A 23,133-nucleotide genomic window follows, 5' to 3' on the forward strand; every position below is an offset into this window, starting at 1 on the left:
GGAGGGTCTGCAGCTGCCTCCGCTCCCAGCCTCCGGCCGAGCCGGGCAGCGCTGGCGCTGGCTCTCGCCGTCCTGCCCCGCGGTGCCCGCTGGCGGGGACTCCCCCCTGCTGCCCCCCCAGCAGCCGACCATGGGGAAGGTCCCTCGGGGCGCCCAGCGGCACAGGCAGGGGCTGGGGCAAGGCATCAGCGAGGCAGGGCTGGGGGAGAGCCCGGGCTGCATCGGCTTGTGCGGGGCTGATGGTTGGACTCGATGATCTGAAGGGTCCCTTCCGACCTCTGCAATCCTGTGGTTCTGTGACTTTCATGCAAGAGCAATGGAAGCTGCCACCCAGGTGCAAAGCTAAAGCCCCACCTGAGAAGAGTTCAGCCGTGCAACACACAGTCCGTTGCTCGAAACTGAGCAGAACTTCTGAAGGAGTGACTGAAGTGGGCAGCAAGACTCAACCCGCTGGTTTGGCTCCAGCAGCTCACCCGCAGACCGGACCCCGTGGAGAGGACATACAGGCACTGGAATTTTCCAAATCTCATGCAAATTTACAAGGTGCATGAACTGAATGTGTGATGTTTAATAATGGTGAGAACTATGTGCCTGGCACACAAATGAAATAAGTACCTCATTAAGAAGGACACAATGAGCTTCTGACGGTAGATAACAACCAGTGAGATAATAGGGGACACAGCAGTACCACCACACACACAGGTGACGGGATGGCAGCAGACAGGCAGGTGACCCCATGCGCGTTGCCCGACCACCAACACACTGCATCGCAGCTGCTGGCTTATCCCGACGAGGGATCTGGGGTACCTGCAGCTCCCAGGTACAGAACAGAGCCAGCTAGAGGACCTTTAAAGGTCCCTTCCAACCCAAACTACTCTATGAGTCTACACTATATCTGCTTTTAATGTAATTTTTCTGTCAATATACACAAACCCCTCATTTACTTGATTACCTTCATATGCAGCCCTGAGGGCTAATTTATCTTTTGGACTCATGAAACCTCAGTGGGATCAACACAGGATTTATGTCTTGTAAATAGATTGGGGATTTGGGGTTTTCCAATAGGATTCTCCAGTGCTCTGCTGCCATTCTTACCAAGTTATGAAGAATCAAAATGACACAGAACAAACACCCATGTCAAGTCTGCATTTAGATGTGTGCGCTAAGACATTAAGTGTGGACATTATGCTAAATTATACAAAACCAAAGCTTTAAAGCCCGTATAAGGAACATTAAGGAATTTACTACCTCATAGGTTTATTTGCAAGCATTCTTAACGTTGTTCCAAATGATTTTGTCTACACTAAACGTTAGTTTGCTTAAAAATTGTGCTGCACTTTCTTTCCAAATTAGTCGGGATTAGTTGTAATAGCAGCATTCATACTTGCATTTATAAGAGCTCTTGCAGCTTAGGTGTGTAATGCTTTCTAAATAGACTTTGTGAGCAAAATATAGTACAAGATTCCTAAATTTAGAAGCCCATGTGCAGGTAATGAGGCCCATCACAGCCAGGGGGGGTGTTGTCCACAGTGACAGTGAAGGGAGCCCAGGAAATGCTGTGGGTCACCTGAGAATAAACACCTACATGAAATCACCTGAACCTCAGCCCAAGGCAAAACCTATAGTGAATGTAACTAGAGAGTTAGTTCTGTTAATTTCTGCTCTATTTAATTTTCTGGAACAGAAAACAGTACAGGTGATCCTCCATGCTCATCACACAATCAAGATCCATACAGGGACAGTCATTTGCTGTCAAAGCTCACGGTTGCATTCCAGGCTCTACATTAATTGTAAATTAAGTAAAATATCAGACTCAAGCCCTTCAGCCTCATATGCAAAGATGTCCCTGTGATTTTCTCTCTGTACCTACCAGACTGGCTTTCCCTCTGTTACTGCAATTTCCCATGACAGTTATACACCAGGAGAAAAATGGGAATTTTCACCACCAGGGTCAGAAACCAGGGGAGCTGCTCCACGGGGCTATGACAGATGTGACAGAGCTCTCGAGCAGACAGTCACGAGCAACTGAAACTCAGAGGCATTTGCCTCAGCTCTCCCTCAATGGATTCTCCGTGAGTAAACATACACCCACACGAATTTCTATGCTCTCGCTCCTGGAAGGGAAACGGGGAAGAGAAGGGAAGAGGGACAGGGGCCCTTAATATTCATGGTGCCCACAGAGACTGCAGTGGAAGGAATCACAGAAGTCCTACATACTTATGTACACATACATACACGTATGTATATATATCTATATACGTGTATATAGATATAGACACATTTTAAAAAAAGCAGATGATGGCTACCTCCAAGTAGGGGACAGGAGTGTCGGGGTTCAGGGGGTACTCCCTCAGCAGGCGCTCCTCATCCAGGAACTTCCCAGCCCTGCCGTTGAACGCTGGCTGGAAGAGCCCGTAGTTCAGAACATCCTTCAGGCTGTGGTTCAGAGTGCAGAGGATGCGCTGCTTGGAAACCCACACGGGAACGTCCGGGTTCAGCCGCAGACACTTCTGTGGAGAGACACAGAGGGAAGTGAGAGCCAAGCATCACCTGCACCCCACAGCTGCACCCAGCAACGGCCACGGAAAGAACAAGGAGATGGATACAATGGGAAAGTCACGACCTTTTCCATGTCAGTGGATCACAGGAAGAGGAAAAAAGAGCTGGAGAAGAATGAGACTTAGCAGTTCCCCCCCTAATGCATTCTGTGGGGTTCATGGCAGACTCAAATCCTGTAGGTTATAACATCCTATAAAATATGAGAAGTGCCAAAGAATATTTGATGGCCTAATACCAGTATAAGAGAAAAATTTCTCTTAAAAATCCCTGATGGGGTGTAAAGAGTCTATTGACTTCTCCACCACAGGCTTCACAGGTGTGCACACAACGGAGGGATGAAGGCAGCACCGTGAGCCCTGCCGGGGGCTGGAGGGATCCAGCCAGGTCTTCCCAATGGAAGGAGAGGAGGAGAAGAACCCTCTGCCTCCCTGCATGGAAACTCACGCTTCCCTGCCTCACCCCGGGACTGAGAAAGGTTTCCCTGGTACCGTGAGCATTTCCCTGCCTCCTCAGGACCCAGGTCATTCACACATTTATAGCCCATCACCTTCAGGCTGTATTTCCTACAGCCCCGGCCCCCGCTGCCGCGCTCCCGGCCGGTGGGAACCTGCCTGGGCTGGAGCCCACTGAGCCCCGCGGCACAGCCTGGCACGGCACAGCCTGGCACGGCACAGGCACCGCGGCACCATCGCCACATCCCGTGGGTGAAGAGCAGGAAGGCAAGAGGACTCCGCGCTGGCAACATCCGAAGTCGGTCTCACAACAGCCCATCCCCAACAGCAGCCACCATTTCCCCTCCCAGGCCTTGGGGTTTGCATTTCACCCCTCAACTGTTCCTCATTTCCCATCGCTCTGTTCTCCTCTTTGTTTCTCCTCCTCCTCCACACTTTCTGCAGGAGAAGACAGCCTTTAGACCTGCTTCAGCGTTTCATTTCAAAGCCACAGCCTGTCAGCCCCGCTTAAGGCTCCTGGTTTTTGTGCTGGGAAGAGAACGGAACAACCACTCTCTGTGGTGCTCCCCCGGCAGCCACGGCTCTCCCAGGCTGAGTCCTGCCTCCACACAGAGGCACTCCACCCCTCTGCCCACCCTTGCTATTGCCCCACACCACACCACCACCCTTCCAGCGGGGGACCAGAGGCGCTCATCATGTCTGAAGGATCGGCACAGCACAGATCCCCACACGGCACAAGCACGTCTTGTTCACGAAGGAGCTGAAGAGTTGAGGCTGGAACATGAACATCTATTTGGGTTTCCAACAGACAGACCAGCCCAATCCCCACCTCCTCCACCTGCTGAGCAGCCCTTCCAGTGGCTGTGATGGACCCGCAGCTCCAGAGCTCCTGCCACCACCACACTGTGTCCCCCGGACCCGGAGCAGGACACACACCCAGACATCAGACATAACTGCACATCCCACTCACCCTTTCAGCCCCACTTCCAACAACCCCAGGGCCAGTTTCAGTCCCTGTGCCCCTTAACAGCATCTTTGGGGTTCTGTGAATGAAACGGGCATGGGTTTTAAAAAATTAAACAGCTTTGCCCAGAGAGAAGCAAACGACCCGCCTGTGTGTCGCCACCCAGAAAAGCCACCGTGTGAGACATAAAGCCACCGAGCTGATGTTACAGCTCATTTTTCCAGGGCGCAGGTGCCTTGCACTGGGCAGCGGGTGGTTGTACTGCATGGCAGGGTCAGCCTTATCTGCTCCGTCCGGAGCGCATCAGCGAGCCAGCGCTTCAACCAGGGCTCCTCCGGCCACGGGGCACGGGGAGGAGGTGGGCGGCTGCTGGGGTGAGAAATCAGGAGCTCAGAACCTTTGAGAAACGCCAGCTCTGTCCTCTTTCAGTCCTCAGAGAAGCAGGATATGCATCATCCTTTCAGGGACCCGTAAATAAAAAATAAACGTTGTCTATACCTTCCTACATGCTAATTTAGCCTCTAGGACTCTTCCTCACTGTCAAATTATGCTATTCAGTATTAAAATATGTACCTAATGGAAAAAAAGGCAGACAGGCACATGTGCACAAGCACAGGCATTGGCTGAAGAAGGGTCCCAGAATAAAAACCACTGAATTTTATACCAAACTTTATGCTGCAGAGATGTACTCCGGGGAGTATTACCATTTCATATTTAAGAGAGAAAAGAGCTTTCACCCTGCAGTTTGTCTCTTTCTGTCTTTAACCTGCATCAGAAATGAGGAAGAAGAAAATGCTTCAGCTGTGAGGTCAGGACGCTGCGCAGCCCCTTGGGGGCACAATCCAGCTGCTTCCAGGGCTCTTTCGGCTCTGTTTCTCCAGACGCCATCACACGTATTAATCACTTTCTCATATCAGAGATCCTGCAACTACACTTGCTTATTCCCCTCTGTGATGCAGCACAGCCACTCTGGGGTCACCCAAACCATGAGGCTAATCCCACCCAGCCCCGTCCTGAGCTGCAAGGGGCGTCTTTGTGCAGGAGGAAGCTGCTCAGTGCACAGGGGGACCGGGTGGCCTTGCTCCCAGAGTCACATCAGAGAGGGCTCCTCTGCCTCCATCCCACCAAGGGGAGCGATGCTCTCCTCTGGCCTCCCGGCATCCCCGGCACCGGGCTGGTCCCGGGCAGAGCAGAGCTTGACTCCCGAGCTGCAGATGATGCCGTGCCAGGTGCTGGTCCCATCTCCATCAGGAGGAGGGAGCTGAGATTGGACAGCCCAGGGCACCCGCCAGCACCCATGGAGAGACCCAGCCGGGAGACAGCACTCACAGCAGCACACACGGGGGGACGAGACCTCCCAGTCCTGGGGGTTTGGACACTTAGGTCAATATTAAAAGAAACCAAACTGCCCTGTTCAGTCCCCAAGCATGGGGAGGAAAGGTCTCTGCTCCCTTCCTCCTGATGCTCTCCCAAAGCAAGAAGCTCAGTGCTGCTCCTGGTTCAGTCCCCAGAAGATCCAGGAAGATCCCAGGGTGCCAAAGGAGGCACCTCTGCAGGGAGCGGGGAGCACACAGTGGCAGCGGCGACAGTCCCACGTGCCAGCATGGCATGGCACAGCATGGCATGGCATGGCATGGACCAACATGGCATGGACCAACATGGCAGGGCACAGCACAGCACAGAGCAGCACAGCATGGCATGGCACGGCATGGAATGGCACAACATGGCACAGCACGGCACAGCAGAGCCCACCCTGCAGCTGGGGCAGGTCCTGAAGGCATCAGGCTCAGAGCAGGGCAGGGTGGGAGCAGCTTTCAGAACAAGCTGCTCGCTCTGGTTTGCAGTTACAAGTGATAATTTCTCCCATGCAATTATAAGCTCTGATCACAACAATCAAAGCCTCAGGAACAACTCCTGAAGGAAAACGGTACAGCTTCTCAACTTTTAGACAGCACAGATGACTCCTTCCTGAAGGAAGAAAGAGCTCAGAGCTGCAGATTCAATCCTCAGCAACACGCAGGATGACAGACAAGATCTATTCAAGAGCCGCCCCGCAATAATGACAATAAAGAACTTACATTCAACAATCCCTTAAGAGCAAAAAAGCCAAAAATTCTTCATCGAGGAGCACACAAATGAGAAAGAGTTGAAAGGAAATTAAAAGAAGCAGCTGAAAAGGTAATGTGCTTGCAGGCAGCAGGGAGTGTATTTCATAATATCACATTAGAAGCTCTGAGCAAACATATGGCAAAAATGAAAAAACAGCTTCTAAGAGGCCCCTACAGAAAGATGGAGCTGCCAAACCAACAGAGCAGAAGAATTGACCAAAAGCAGAAGAATTCCTTTAGAAAACGGGAGTTGCCTCTGAATGGGCACAGAAAAGAGCACAATCCTGCCACACCACATGTGAAATGACAATGGCGTTGAAGTCATAAAAACTAACAAATGCAGAGGAAAGGGGGAGCCCGGCGGAAAGTGGGTGAGGCCAGCAAGAAGCCGAGGCACGAGGGTCACCCCAGGAGGAGGCCCAGAGCTCCAGCTGTGAGGACCAGCTGCAGGATGGGCTCCTCGCTGGTCACGGTCCCAGCAGATGCCAACGTAAATGGTCACACAGACAAGGAGTAAAAGCTCCCCAGAAGATGCATGAGCACGGCGGGTTTGAGAGCACAAGTGCAAGGCGGGGGATTCTGACCCTCTGCTCTGCTCTGGGGAGACACCCTCCAGTGTTGCCTCCAGCTCTGGGGCCACCAACAGCAGAAGGACATTGAGCTGTTGGAGCGGGGTGGCCACGGAGATGCTGGAAGGGCTGGAGCCCCTCTGCTGGGAGGGGGGGCTGAGAGAGTTGGAGGGTTTTCCCTAGAGAAGAGAAGGCTCCGGGGAGACCTTGGAGCCCCTTCCAGTCCCTCAAGGGGCTCCAGGAAAGCTGGGGAGGGACTCTTGATGCCTCCCTAGGAAAGGGAAGTCCTAGGAGGAGGGGGAAGGGTTTGACCCTGAAAGAAGGAAAATTTAGTTGAGATCTTAGGAAGAAATTTTTCACTCTGAGGGTGGCGAGAGCCTGGCCCAGGTTGGCCAGAGAAGTTGTGGTTGCCCCATCCCTGGAGGGGTTCAAGGGCAGGTTGGAGGGGGCTTGGAGCAACGTGGTGTGGTGGGAGGTGTCCCTGCCCAGGGCAGGGGGTGGCCCTGGGGGGGCTTTAAAAGTCCCTTCCAACCCAATCTATCCTACAATTCCATGACTTCATACCCAGGAGAGGCTCTGTGATCCTGCCATGCTCTGGCCCAAAGGCCTGGCCTCTGTCCCAGGAACATGGACAGGAACTGCGACAAACATTTACGTCGCTGAAAAATCTGCTTATTTTGTATGGAGTCTCCTCACACCTACGAGGAGAGCTTGGAGGAAACCCACGCCCAACAGAACAAGGCTGCCCTCCTTGCCAGTACACACGCACAATCCCAAACAGGTCCCTTGCTGCCATAAACTGAAGTGCCAGGAGCAAGAAAGCACTCATTTGGATCCCTCATTGACAAGGAAGACAGTAAACAAAGGTGAAGGTTAACCAGGCAGGTTTCCTGACACGGGAGCTCATCAGCAGAGTCACGTGGGGCCTGAGCTGGGATTTGGGCTGAAATGATGTAGAAAGGGCTGCTGTGACACTCATGAATTGGCAGCACATCCAGATCTTCGGCATCATGAGCAGGCCTGGTGACCCCTGGTCTTTTTAGGAAACAACAGAAACAGGAAAAAGGTAAAGGGAAAGAAGACAAAGGTGACCAGAGGCAGAGAGCAGTCTGGAGAGGACACACAGACCAGAGCCGAGCATGGCGGGGAGCCTGCAGCGCCAAGTACCACAAGCATCGTGCTACACCGAGCATCGCACCGAGCCAGCAGTGCCTCCTGAGGCTGGGACCGAGTCACAGGAACAGACACAGTGCACAAAACAAAGCCCAGGTAACTTTTCGCCTTTCCTGAAAAGATTATGTTGGTTTTTCTCCAATTATGCATTTTTTTTCTTCCCAATTACTTGTGAAAAGCCTGTCCCCCCAAGCAGCAACTCCAGCAGCAAGCTCCTCCTGTGACCCAGGGCAGGCATCAGCACTCCCCTGCCTTTGGGAAACCCCACAGGACCCCCCAGCCTCGCTCACCTGCTGGCAGGAGAAGGGACCACAAGGCCACCAGAAATGGCCTGGAGCACTCCCACCAGCTGCCCCTCAGAGTCACCCCCCAGCCCCACTGACAGAGGCTGGGGCCAGCAGCAGTCCCCCCACAACTAGGGACCATTGGACGGGTTGAACACCACTGTTGAGGCTTGTTTCCCTGCAGGACCATGGTCCAGGGCAGGAGCTGGGCTCTGCAGGGACCAGAGCAACCACCACCCTGCATTTCAGTGGCGGAGAGAAGAAACCAGCACAAGCTTTCTGTGTGCTGGATGCTGGTGAAAGGCAAACTGGGACCAGCTTAGAGAGCAAGCTGTGTATGCTGGCAAAACAACAGGAATTTCTGGGCTTAGATCACCTCCTGAGGAAAGCTCTGGCCCTGCCATCTGATGTGCTGACCGCCACGCTGGGAGAAGCTGCCTCCACCAAAAGGAAACAAGATAAAGAGCAGGAGGGAGGTTCTCGGCTCCCAGCAGGAAAGCACCCGGAGCATGAGCCCTTCTTGCAGAGTTACGTGCTGCAGATAATGAAGTATTTTGGCTCTATGGGTTTTCCAGCAAAAACTTCAGGCAGCAGGCTGCTGCTTGGGAGTCAGCCTGGAAGGATGTTGCTGACTGTTGTATCATCCCCCGGAACCCACCGCCTGAGACAGGAAGCCATCCAGCTACTTCTATTTAAAAAACAGGCGTCCAAGAGCCCCCTTATTACAACTCTTCACTAGCACTGACAGCGACAACCAGCCCCATCCTGTAGTCCCACCAGTCAGTGCTTTCAGAGGAGCAGCTGCCTCTGATACAAACGCAGCTTGAAATGAATGTTTGAAGAGATTCAGCTCCTGATTAACTCTAAGTGACTGGTTCAGGCAAAACCTCCCCATTGCACTGAGCTACAAGAGCTTTATTATTAGCCACCTGCATGGAAAGGGCTGCTGAAGAGCAAAATCGCCAGCCAGATCCATCCAACCCTGAACTCTTCATACAGACAAGGCAGCACAGAGGGAAATGCAGAAGTGCTGGACCCATAAATCAAACTGATCCCACCAAAGAGCCCAAGAGAGGTTAAAGAGATGAGTGTTACCTTCAGTGACCTGGAATGTTTCCTGCTTGGCTCATTGCAACACAGCAACCACAGCCACACAAAAACTCAAAACCCCTCGGTCTAACTTGATGGAAAAAGAGGACCTGGGGAGCCTTAGCTCTACCTAGGGCTGGAAAAGCGATGTAGAGCAAGCTTCTTCTAGAGAAGAGGGAGTAAGATCTTCTGTTCATCCAGACTACGACACATTAGCAGGACAGACAGTTCCTAACAAACACATGCAGAAGAGATACAGAACTTCTCAGTATAAAGGAGCGAATGAAACCAAGTTTGAGTAGAGAATGGAAGAAAGCAGTGAAAACAGCATACTGTAGCTGCCTTTGTAGCACATTTGGCATCCCCTCTGATTCGGCAAATGCAAATCCAAGAGGTCTCATAAGATCATAAAATCACAGAATGACGTGGGGTTGGCAGGGACCTCTGGAGAGCACCCAGGCCAACCCCCTGCCAGAGCAGGGGCACCCACAGCAGCTCCCACAGCAACGTCTCCAGGGGGGTTGCAATGTCTCCAGAGAAGGAGACTCCACCACCTCTCTGGGCAGCCTCTGCCAGGCCTCTGCCACCCTCACACCAAACAACGGCCTCCTCATGTTCCCATGGAGCTTCCCCTGCTCCAGTTGGTGCCCGTTCCCTCTTCTCCTGTCCTTGGGCACCACTGGAAAAAGCCTGGCCCCATCCTCCTGACACCCACCCTTGAAGGATTTATCATCTCACCTGAGCAATGTGTCACTGCCCCATAAGCTTCAACCAGTAACTCCCATAATGAATGAAATTACGTGAACTTGGCTAACAGTTTCCTGAAAAGCACTCAACTTGACTCTAAAAACATCACATGACGGAAACAACGCTCCCTCCTTGGATAAATTGACAAGCAAACACTCATCCTCAATGAAAAAATGTGTGTCTTCGTTCTCACTTGATTTCCCTTGTTTAAACTTCCAATACAATCATTATTTCTTGTTATACCTTTCTCTGTGATACTAAGTAGCTCCTTAGTACTCAGCAGTTTCTTGCCACACTGGTAGCCCCCGTCTGACACCGTCCCCTCTCAGTCTGGGTTAGGGTGAGAAGAGGCTGATGTTCATAAATCGCAGTGCATTTTCTCCAGATCTCAAATCATTTCTGTTGCTCTTTTCAGCACCCTCTTTAATTTTAAATACACTTTCTAAAGTGCAGAATCAGAGCCAGAGGCAATATTCCAGCATCTGTCTCCCAGCTGTCACATACAGCTATAAAATACTGTCCGAGCCTCAGCTCGCTCTCTTCTTGCCTCCACCTCCAGGCGTCACATCAGCACGTCCCACCACAGCACGTGGCAGTTTAGGTTCAGGTTCCTTTGACCGCTCCGTTCCCTTCAGAGGACCAAGCCCCATGTCCTTTCCAGGATGCACTCCCGGTTTCCAAGATCTGGCACCAGTCCTCTGCTGCCTGCAAACCTCTGCTTGTGAATGAAGTAAAAGATAATGGATTTTGATGGGCCCAGGTCTAATTTGCTCTATGTGTATATTAAAAAAAAAAAAGAAAGAGGATGGAGATGCAGCCTCTAACGACCCTAAAGCAGCAGTTGTTTTAACAGGAGGAGCGTGGGGGGAACGGGCTGCAGAAAACGGCCAGACCATGCGCTCCCTGAAGAGCACCCTTTGTCCTTTGGTCACTGCCAGGGACAGACACTGGGTCAGACAGAGGACACTGGGTCACACAGGCACGGGCTTGGCCCAGTGGGGCCTTTTTGTGCTCTTGTTTATGGCACCCATGCTCACATCTTTATTCATAACTCACCACTGCTTGTAGTCATCTGAAAGAATTGTCAACAGAGGTGATATATTTACTCCTGCTTCTGTATTTTTATACTGAGCATATTGCAAAACAGGCATTTCTAGCACAGCCTGACAACCAGATCTGTAAAGATCTTGTGGAGTCATAACGGATCGTTATAATGAATAATGGATCTTTCATAATGAATCTTATGGATTCATAAGATCTTTATGGATCAGGTTGTTAATGTAAGAACTCAGGGGTCAATGTTTAGGCCTTTATGGATTTTACGATCCAAATTTCTTACATTAACCCCCACATGCCTACCCGGTGTTGAGAATTCAGTTTAGCCCATTGCACAGACATTAAAGTAATTCATGTTTCTCTCTTCAACGTGCTTCATTTTGCGTCATCGACCCTGCTTCTTGTCCATTGGGTCTTTATGCTTGTGTTCCAGATTGGGTCCCCCTGAAGCTCCTCTGGGGGCTTGCTGCAGATAGTTCCCTGTGGTTGAACAGCTCTGCTGCCCATGGGGGGGAGAGGACAGGGTCCCACCACCGCTGAGGGAGAGACGTGCCACGGAGGGCAGGAGGAACAGCCAGGCAGTTCTCACAGCAGAGACCCCCAGGATTCGTCCAGTGCCTGCGTGGCTGGCAGGACTGGGATGGTCTGGGATGGTCTGGGGAGGGGAGGCAAACCATGAACCAACAACGAAGGTCCCTGGCATGGTAACACTGAGAACCGACTGCCAAAGCCAGCAGAAGGACCTCACAAAGCCAGCGGCTGAACGACAGAGCAGATCAACCCCACGCCAGTGGAATGCACAGACAGGCTCGGGGCTGGCTATTGCCAGGCAGTGGCCAGCAGTCCTGCAACCCCCCCGCAGCCACACTCAGCAGGTCCCCCACAGAATAGTGGGGAAAGGCCACACCAGAAGTGGAAAGGAATGGACAAGGAAGAACAGATCAATGGCCTGGAGCGGCATCCATGTGAGGCTCAACTGAACAGACAGGACTCTTCAGCCTGGAAAAGAGAAGGCTAAGAAGGAATGTGACAAAAACAGAAGTGTCACAGGAAAGACAAGCAGGTACTATCTCCTCGGGAACTGCTGCAAACACCACAAGACAAGGTGACAGATAGGACATCTTCATTAGGCACCCTGGCACTGATGTGTTCCACAGCGTGCCGCCAGCCTCCGGTAATCGGTTCCAAACTGGTCTCCCCGGCCCCTTCTCTTGCATAGTCACAACCACAAATCAGCACAGTGCACATCACCGGGCGTTCAGCTTAACCCATGCGGAGTGCCCTGCTCAGATCCGACTCCAATTGCAGCAATAACTCCGGGCTTACAGGCTACCACCACCCGTGTCTTCAGAGCCACAGCTTCTCCCATCTTACATCAACCCACACCCCCCCTGCCTCCAGGTCTCAACAACCACTCTCATTTCATGGCTGGATCCTTTTCCTTCCTACTTAAGACACCAAGGTTTTGCACGTACACCTTGTTTGTTACAAATGCATCGCTTCTGTTAAATTGCACTAACTCCTACCCACCAGCAAAAAAGCCTCTTTCAAAACAAAACTTGGGAGGGTATACTCAGTGAAACCAGCAGAGTCAAAGCAGGTCAGAGGATTGGTATTTCCTCACTCCCCAGCACGTGTTTGCCATGGAGCTCCACACCAGCACACCAGAGGGTCAGGGCAGGGGAAGGGTCCTGGAGAAAGCTTAGGACAGGCAGCTCCTCGGGGCTGTGGTGGACGAACGCTGAGTGTCTCCAAGGGCAGAGACCCCACAGCATCTTGGGGCCCCGGTCAGTGTCAATGAAGACACCAAACAGTACCGGCTCCTGTGTCCATCCCTGAGGAACAGGCTCGTACCCAGCCACCAGCTGGACTCCGCACGGCCCATCCCCACCCTTTGAGCCTGGTGGCCCAGCCAGCTTTGCACCTACTTTGCCATCCTCAAGCCCAGACCATCCCTGTCCCCTTTGGCAATTAGGATGCTGTGGGAGACCATGCCGAACACCTCCCCACAACTGGGGCTGACAACCTTCTCTGTGCTCCCCTCGCTCAGAGCCAGCCATCCCACAGGAGAAAACAATTAGGTTAGTTTGGTACAATTTTACTTTGATAGATCCACACTGGCTATTCCAAATCACCCTCTGTGCCTCATGTGCCTGGCCAGGGCTTCCAAGGGGATTTGCTCCATTACCTTCCCATGGACCCAGGAGAGGCTGGGAGGCCACTAGTTCCCTGCAGCTCCCTTTTTTCCCCACCCTTGGCACAAGCAAAAAGAGCTGATATGCATTCAAAATATAATAACTACAGGTTCTTGGAAAAGACATCAGTTGGGGATTACCAGGTAACCCACCTACAGCCCCGGGACCCCCTAAGCCAACTGCTGATATAGGCTGGAGGGGATCCTGGGGAGGTGTCACCGTATGCATGTCCCTTGTCTCACCCCTCCAGGGCTTGTCCTCACCCCTCCAGGGGCAACAGCTCTGCCTGTGCCTCCCTATGGGACCCTGCTGGACCCCCCAGTCTGTCTGACCCATGTCACCGCACTCACGTCGTCCTGCTCGCTGTGTTTCTCTTCACATTATTAATACTCTGATCGAAGTTTGGAACTCCGAGGTGTTTTCTCTCCCAGCCTCGGTACCCCACCACTGTCCTGCAGTGGCTCATGCTTCCCCAGGCCGACCTCTTTCCCTGGCACTCGGTGCGCTGCAGCTCTTCTGCTCCCCTCACCTAACTTCTGCAGCCCTTTCAGAACCGTTTCCATCAAGCTGTTTTGAAGTTTTGAGAAATCCCATAGAATCATAGAATCATTCAGGTTGGAAAAGATCCTTGGGACCATCGAGTCCAACCATCAAACCTACTCTACAAAGTTGTCCCCTACACCATATCCCCCAACACCGCACCTAAAAACCATCAGTTTTTACACTACCATCAGTCAGCTCCCTCATATCCATTCTCTCTTATTAAAGAATTAAAATAGATTAGGGACACACAGTCTTTTGAAAATGCAATGGTTAAATCTCACTAGAAATTATTTCCCAGCTGATAAATTCTCCTATTCTCCACTATGGGTAGAACCACTATGGCACACACAAGTCCATTGGTCATTAGCTCTCCACATTGACACTAAGGCTTTTCCTAAACATGGCTTCAACAGCTCCTTCTCGCTAATCTCTTTTCCCTGATATAATAACTGTTTTGAGTGAAAAGAAAACGCACGTTATTACTACCTACTCATCCGCTCCGTACTTAAAAATCCTTCAGTAATTACCTACTGTTTTGTTTTTTTAAATCAGTTTGCTTCAGCACTCACCTGCTGATCCATTCTTTTGCGAAACTTCCCCAAGGCTTTAGGCCGTTAATTCGGTTTCTCCGTCTCACCCGCTGCCTCCTCGCCTGGCTCTGCCCCGAGCCCCGGCTGCCCCACGGGACCCCACTGCCGTGGCTGACCCCACTGCCAGCTGCCACCACTGTCCTGTCACCGAGGACTCGGGCACGGGGCGGTGGTGGCCAGGGGTCCTAGCGGCTCTGCCCTGGCACGAGCCCGTCGGTGGAGCGCCCTTGGGCCTTCCCACCCCACTGCGACGGAGCCCCCCGGCAGCCCGGAGAGCAGGGATGCTCGCAGCCGTGCCAGCTAGAGAGCCAAGAGGGACACTGGGAGAGGCGTGCTCCTCCACTCAGTGGCTTTTAATTAAAAATAAATAATGACAATGTTGATAAATTTATTAACCGCTGCTCTGGTGATCAATTCAGCCAGCACTCGTCCGACGCGCGCAGGCCTGGCAGCCTCCCAGCCCCGGAGCTGGGCTCTTCCCAGGCAGCCACGGCCCCCAGCTCACACAGGACAACTTCACCATTGTACCACCTTTTCCATAAAAATTCTGCCGTACAAAGGAATTTCAAGTTGTCAAATAAACTAAAGTTAATAGTAAGTGAATTAATATTAGGAGGGCAAATACTGACTGCCTTACTTCCATATTTTACGCAGTTTAAAAAAATTAGCATTTTTTCTTCTATTAGCAACTGCAGAGTTCGCAGGCTGCTGCATTTAAATGCTGCAGATCCCTTTGGGTCTATCTGGAAATTTGTATCACAGTTCCCACAGAAAACAAAGACCCCAAGGCAGGATTCAATTACTTTGGTCACAGCAGCACAAAAAGTAGGAAAATCTCTAAACCAACCCAGTGAAGAAAAAGACAACAATTGAACGTGTCCATACAATAAAAATCTGGGGAAACACGGTGAACTAAAAATGATCTAAAAACCATACAAAAATTGTAACTTCTTTATGTTAAGACATGCTTCTCAGCAAGGAAAAAATGGTCACTAACCATGAAAAATGTTATCTGTACATTCGCTTTGGTCTAATGGAAGCTGAAACAAGGATATCAACTAAACGACCACTGTTCAAACTCTAAGGAGAGGATGCAGCGCTTTCATCCACATCACTAAGAAGAAGAAGGAGGACTTGAACAGAAGAAAGATGAACATTAACAAATACAGAGAAAGAAAATATTAAAAGTATGTGTTACCTAATTTCTAAGTTTTTTTGTTCTGAAACTCCAGGCCAGGTTGGACGGGGCTTTGAGCGACCTGATCTATTGGAAGATGCCCCAGGGCAGGGGGTGGGTCTGGATGATCTATAAAGGTCCCTTCCAACCCAAACCCTTCTGTCATTCTATGATTCTAAATAAAACATTTGACAAATCGTTTTACAGTGCTACAGATATCCATAACTTACAATGACAAGTCCATCCTGAGGCATGTGCCCTAATTCCAGCTACCTAGTGCATAGTGTGTAGATATATAGAGCTAGTATAGAATCATATATATGTATCTGTATGTAGTATATATTAGTATTTTGCTCAAAGTAGCAGCAGGTGAGCTAGTCCGGAAGGTAACGATTTGATGAAAACCCTGCAGAATGGGTGGCAGCAGAGGAACGTGTGCTCTCCAAAAGAAGATGATCTGAGCTTCAGCTTACCATCTGAGCCTCCCTCCAGAGACCTCCGACCGCGCTGGGGAGACCCCGCCAAGCGCCCACCCCAACACCACCCGGGACAGCTTGTGGCATAACCTTCGCTCTGCACTCCCTCCTCGTTACGTGGAAAATTAACGCCAAAACATTACTCAGGGGAGAGAATGAAAACGCCGTTGCTGAACTGCCGCAGGCCCTGATGCTCCAACAACTGCCCATTGCCCATCAGGGCTGTGATCTCTTTCCACCCCTTAGAGGATGCTGCGCCCTCTCCCCTGGTGCTCCCCGTCCCGCACACGCACAGCGCCTGTCCTGCACACACGTGGCTCCTGTCACGAGCCCCCGTGGCTGCCCATCCCGCACACGTATGGCTCTCCATCCCGCACACACGTGGCACACGGCACACGCTGCTGCCCGGCGTGTTCTGCCCCCGGGCAGTTGCTGCCTTCCCCGGTCACCGCCCAAGGCTTCCTCCGCTCTCATTTCTCGCCACTCGTTACAGAAGTCAATTTTGTAAAACGATGGGTATAAAAAAACCCCTCTGAATTTCCATCGATTAACCAGTGAGAACAAGAGAGCCAATCAGAAGCAGGGAAGAGGATTTTGTTAGGCAAGCTGGCTGTTTAATTAGTCAACCAAGCTTTTAACGATGCCAATGACCTGTGAATGTCAGGACACATTTAGTGAATCAGAGTCTACAGCAAAACTGAGCTCCAAGCCTAAAGCGGTTTCGGGCCGCTTCGTTAAAACTGGCATCATAGGGAAAAGTCTGACTTTGAACAGACTGACCGAAGTTTTCTTTATATTGAGAACTGTGAAATTGCTGGGCCCTGGAAAGGGACTGGATGCTATGTTTTAGAGTTGTCATTTAACACTGATTCATGACATCTTGTTTGCATTATTTTAATTAATCAAAATTGCCATGTATATGCTGCCATCAGAGCAGCTGAGGGCTGAAGAGACATATAGCAGCAACAGTAAATAATGGCAAAGCCCTGAGTGGAGGTTGGACAGCATCTGGGGTCAATCAAACAGCAAAGTTATTAAAAGAAAATAAGATGACACTAATAAATTTTGCATCCTAATCCTAAATTGCCCAGAGAAACTGTGGCTGCCCCATCCCCGAAATTGTTCAAGACCAGGCTGGATGAGGCTTTGAGCAACCTGGTCTGGTGGGAGGTGTCCCTGCCCAGGGCAGGGGGGTGGAACTGGATGGTCTTTAAGATCCCTTCCAACTCTAACCGTTCTATGATCCTATCATTGTAAATAAGTGGGATGTTATACCACTGAGTATTTACCATCATGAGTTATACCGCAAAATGCAGCATGTTTCTAGACAGTAAGATGAGATTCAGCAAAAATTAATCCTGTTTTTTTAAAACTTCCCATACACACATACTCAGCAGAGGAGAGGAACCGCGCGTTGCAATGCCTGATAATGACCTACACGTGAGACAGCAAATCAGAAATACATTCACCAGCAATAAGGTGCGGGGGCGGGGGGAGAGAAAAAGAAACGTTGTGGAAAAATACACCCTCTGAGATCCCAGAAGAGGGAAGAGACAGGACCCCCATCCAGCCTCAGCCCAGCTTCACTCAGAGCACCAATCCCCAGATTCATCCGTGCCCTGATAAACAAGCAGCGGGAAGAAACACCCTTCAGTTCCCACTGCCAGGAAAACCCCACCGTGCACCAGGAGAACACCCTGCGACATCCACACCGGGGTGGGCACGGCCAACACCGGGGTGAAGGGCTTGGAGACAAAGCAGCATCACCATCCAGGTGTGATCCCTGGGGGGAGAGGACAGTGCTGCCGCACCCCCCCACCTGCACAACACTTCTCCTGGTACAAGTCAACATGTCCCCAGGAGCCCCCCAGCCCCAGGTGACCACAGCACCGCAGAGGGACCACAGAAGCAGCTTCGCAGCCCCTGTCCTGGGCTCTGGTGAGGCCCCAGCTCGACACATCGGTTGGTCCTTGGACACAACTGCCAACAGCAAGAGCACACTCCTCCATCCCCTACCGCATTCACCACGGGGCAGCCATCGGCTCTGCCTCCCCGCTGGAGAAACACCCAGGATTGTGGGGGTCACAAGACCCCTTACACCCAACGCATCCATCCCTGTCCCAAAGCACTGGGATCTCAGATCCTGTTTGACTCTTCACTGAGTGCAAATGTGAGGCGGCAGCAGGGACCAAAATCAGGCATCACCGATATTGACCCCGCTCACGAGGGCTGCAGTGAGTGGTCTCGTTCCCTCCCTGGCAGGACTCCCCTGGTGCTGGCCCAGTTGTGACCAGAGCCGTGAGCTCCATCCCTGCCCATGGCCAACCCACCACAGGTTGGCAGCCCACCGGCCAGTCCCACCTCCCCCTCCAGCCACCATCACGGAGTCGCTGCAGACCTTGTTCCTCATCCTACAGCAAACCAATTGACCAAATCCAGTGAAATGAAAGATAAAATTTCAGTTTGTGGAAGGCTAAGAAAGGAGTAAAGCTCCGAGGAAAAGCCAATGGTGTGCACTGTCCCTGGGGACCCACACCAGAAAACATCATGTCATGCCAAATCTTCATGAACAGCCAGTAAACTGAAAGCCAAACTGAAAACAACGCTAAGAACTTTTTCCTATGTAGTTTACAAAACATGAGTTTATGGAAATAATTCCATTTGCTTTTTGAAAGAAGAAACAAACAGGCTGGAGATGAAGCAGGAGAATCCCTGATATCAGAGAGATGCTTTTTCTCAAACATGCTTACATGTGCTGCTGGGCTTCTCTTCAAAGAAACAAGTGACTAAACCCATGGTCACAACACCAAGAGGTCCCATCATCGGTAGAGAACAGGGGTAGGCAGCATGACAGGCTTTGAGATTTTGTGTATGTATAAGCTAATTTGGAAATAAAGAGCATAAACTGGAGATCAAGGTTTCTGCATCAGAAAGTGCTCCAGATGAGTAAATCGGATGCAGAACACTGGCAGGCAGAAAATTCAGCTTCCTGCAGCTGAAAGAATAAAAATGTAAATGCAAGATATATTCTAAAACTGTGCTCTGTTACCTCTTTTGTAACTGCACTGCTGACTTCGTAATCTGGGATTTAACATTTTCTTTTCCTCACACAAAGCTCACGTTCTCCCTCTGAGCTTCCTCTGTGCGAAGGGGATTGGGGCGAACCAGAACCACACTATTCTCTACTGAGTCACGACTCCCCGTCTTGAGAACAAACCCTCTGGGGCCTCTGCAAATTTAGGAGCCCAGGAAGGGGATTTCTTGCTGTCAAGGTACAGAGCTCACCCCAGCTGGCCTGTGGCCTTGGGGGCACAGAAGATGTCATGGGAGACCTGAGACTGCCAAGGAGTGGGCAGCCGACGTGCCCCAGGTGTGCACAGGCACCATCCCAACACCCAACTGCACCATGGCCACGACTAACGAACAAACTGTGTTTTCACACTTGGAGCTCTCTCACAGCTTGATCCCCACAGCTCTTGCCACGTGCTGTCCAGGCGCCACAGGCTAAAATGAGGAAACACATCTCCCAAGGGTTTGCCTACACCGTGCTCTTCTGGCACTGCCACCTGCAGCTGCACAACAGCCCGGGTGTGAAGCCAGAGATACTGCCTGCTGTCAACTGCCAACCGAGCCGACACAGCTACAGAAAATGGATGGGGTCCCAGGCCCACCAGCCATTCCTCAGCCTGGGAGAGCTTCGCCTGCTTTTTCCAGGTGGATTAGAATCATAGAATGGTTAGAGTTGGATGTGACCTTAAAGATCATTGAGTTCCAACCCCCCTGCCACGGGCAGGGACAAGATTAGTGCATCCAACGAAGGACAGTGCTGCTCCACAACCCTCTCCTGTCTCCAACGAGAAGCAGACAGCAGACAAGTGGCCCAAAGTTCTAGAAAAAAGCCCATGTTGCCACAAAAATATCTGGGATGAGACACAATGAGAGACAAGCAAAAAGGAGCAATCCACCACAGAACCAGCTTCTATGGGACATTTGGCGAGTCCAAGTCTGAACATCTTCAGATTCGCTATTACTTACAACCTCCTGCCAAACTCTCACCTTCAACGCCACCTCACCCACTGCCGCAAGAAGGACCTTCACACGTTGGCTTACCTGGTCCATCCCGCCACACACCCATCCAACAGCATCACAAGTTTTTAAAAATATACTAACTAAATGCGTAAAAACTCCTGACGCAGCTAGAGGCGGGCAGAGAGCTCGCCTCCAGAGCTGTGCACAGCGCGCTCCCGTGCCTCCCCTTAAAGCCTCTCTCCGTTAGCTTCTGGGGCTGCCTTCGGTCCCTGCAGGATGCTAAGAAAGAAATACTTTCAATTATGTTTCTTCAGCTCCTGTTTAGATATTCCTATTTAAGGTATACGATTCAAAAACTCCAAACACAGGCTGAGAAATGCTGGGGACAGAAAATCCTCAATTTCCAGCCAAGGTGGATGCTGAAGAGCGCAGCAGGCCGCAGGACTCAGACCAAACCCCTCTCTGCACGCACAGGTCCCAGCCTCCTCCAAAACCCAGGGAGGAAACACCATGAGTCACCTCACCCAGGCTTGATAAAACCCCAGCCTGAAAGCGCACAGCACGCTCCGTGTACCACCCCGAGTCTCTGCGGAATGTGGGCAACAAAGACATCCAACAGCGTGTACTTTGTGAAAGGTTACCTCGCAAATTCATCGCTCCACTTCAATTAACTGAGGGAGGGAGGGATGAACGGCACTGAGGGAGCCAAGGCTGAGCAGTGGGGTGGGCCAAACCCAGTGCAGGAGAAGCCATCCCTCTCTCCCTCCCACGAGAGCAGTGCTCACAGAGGATGAGTGGGATCAGGGAACTGGTCCAACGGCAGCAAACCCCAGCGTCCCCGTCACTCCAGACGCACGGTCAGAAGTGATGCATTAGCAGACCAGACCCAGAGTCACCAACAGCCAGCGCTAGGCCATCAGCAGAGAAGAACCCCACGTGTGAAAGCGCATCAGGAAATTTTCCAGATGTAATTTAAAAATTCAGGGACATTCCTGAGGTCCCTGCAGGCACCACATGGGCGCTGAGGAGCCCCGGCCACACCGGAGCACATGTCAGCCACACAAGGCAAGGGCAGGACCGGAGCCACAGCCCCTGGCCCCAGTGTGTGACCAGGAGCTGCTGGGTGGTGGCACCTCAAAGGTACAAGTGCAACTGCTGGTTCCTCCTGAGAGCCACCAGAAAGACACCTCAGAGGCTTCAAGGACAGTGCCAACACCCTGATGGGGTGCGAGTCTCCACCCTGGCCAGGCATGGGCAAGGGCTATCAGCAGACACCTCCGGGCAGCCCCGCGGTGGGGACCAGTGGAGACCCTGCCCAGCTCACCACTGGCAGCCTGCAGCGGGACCCGGGTGTCCTTCAGTATGTCCCTCCCCTTGCAGCACACGGGCACCAGCCCTATGCAGCTGTACCTACACCACCTGGTATTCCCACAGCACATGGGATGATCTTCCAAAGCCCAGCTCTGTCAGGCAGGGGAATGCGCCAGCTTCAGCCCCTGCTCGTGCATCCCTCACACCCATTTCACTAAAAGAGCACCTCTTTGACCAAAGTATTTCACGGAATTGTCAGAGTTGGAAGGGACCTCTAGAGATCATCTAGTCCATCAGGAGGGCACAGGCAGCCCTCACCAGTGCCAACACTGGTCCCGTGGATGCGTTCACCTTCATTGCCAGGCCTGCAGGTGGGCACACATCTCAGCACGATTCCATCCCACCAAGAAGGGGGTGGTCCTGCTGCCCATGAGCACTGGCCCAGCGGCAGCTGCTGGTCACCCTGTGCCCACACCAGCCGGGACAGAGCCAGGGTGCTGGTGGCACGAGCAGGGCTCAGCCCTTGGCTTGCTGGCCGGGTTGCCGCAGGATGGAGGAGACACGACGCCTGGGGAGGGTCTGCCCATGTACCCATGCCACGGACACGGGATGCTGCCAGCAAGGAGGGCGCCGCAGTGTCGTAACCAATCCCCGTGGGCAGAGATGCTCCCTCTCTCTGCTCCCACTTCCAGCTCTGCCATCGCACACTTTTCTTGCACGCGAATAGAGTCAGCAGAAGTTTTGTGAAGAAGTGGGTCTGCAGCACTGCTCGTTTTTACTGTAAATGTCCCATAATTTATGTGGGGTTTTCACCCAAGATTTCACATCCAGATTTTTTTGGAAATGTTGATAAATAACTTTGGACATTCGTTTCAATCTGGGCATCTTCAGCACATCGGGTGTCGTGTCGCATCGCTGCCGGGCACAGGAACACCGGCAGCTTGGCAGCTGAAGACAGCAGGAAGCCTCTTTTTGGGCTGATCCACGGAGAAACATACATTAAAAATGAAGCTAATCTCAGAATTTTCAACCAATCCAGATTTTAATAAAAATAATCTCCCCTGGAGATAGCTGTAATATAAAGCTCCAATACTGCTTCTCATACTGTGGCCCATGCTTTCTTTCCAGTAACTGTGAATTATGGCTCAATTATGTTCACTTTGCCCTCTAAGCACAGGCAGGGAAGGAGAGGGAGGGCTGCCCTAATGTCTTCTTGCGGAAAAAAAAAAAAATCAAGTGCCCAGCACAAGCCTGTGGCTGCTCCGAGTCCTTGCCTCACGCACACCAGGACCTCACGCTCGCAGTACAGTGTGTTCTGCAGCACTTTTCCCCCGAGAATCCATGAAACCCACCCTGCCCTGTCCGTGTCGGCCACAAACAGACCCTCAGCTCCCAGCGTGGATCCATGGCTGAACCTTCCAGCTACAAAAGCTCTGGCAATTACAGCTCTGCCACTGTTTAGGGGACGGAGCTCAGAAAGACAAGAGAAACACCTATTTTGACAATTTAGCCCAAGGAAAATGTGTCCACTGTATCCTTCATGCCTTGTTGAAGCTTTCCTCCATCCGTTCCACCAGCAGTTATGTACTCCCCACACCCCAGAGAGCCGCTGGTCTCCTGGCCCCCATCGTCATCAGCATCACCACCTCCCTCCCAGCAGGTCCATCCCGTGGGGCTGCAGTGGCACCTTCTGCCTCCTCCACCTTCTGCCCCGAAGGCTGGGTCCTGGCACAGGGAGCCAGCAAAGCAGGAGCCATTGGACAGATTGATGGCAGAGACTTTGCAAGAAAAGAGTTTTTCTCTTTTTAAGT

The 23,133-nt window shown here is 51.8% G+C and overlaps 1 protein-coding gene across 1 annotated transcript in view; it reads right to left on the reverse strand.

Moving 5' to 3' along the window:
- The window catches only part of SHANK3 (SH3 and multiple ankyrin repeat domains 3), a 323,589-nt gene that overhangs the window by 287,987 nt on the left and 12,469 nt on the right, over positions 1-23,133 (reverse strand). The window contains exon 2 of the mRNA XM_014961953.1: positions 2,307-2,510. Within this exon, the coding sequence (XP_014817439.1) occupies positions 2,307-2,510 (204 nt within the window). The remainder of the gene's footprint in view (positions 1-2,306; positions 2,511-23,133) is intronic.

This window comes from Calidris pugnax, unplaced genomic scaffold (assembly GCF_001431845.1).
Source record: "Calidris pugnax isolate Ruff unplaced genomic scaffold, ASM143184v1 scaffold459, whole genome shotgun sequence".
Lineage (NCBI taxonomy): Eukaryota > Metazoa > Chordata > Aves > Charadriiformes > Scolopacidae > Calidris > Calidris pugnax.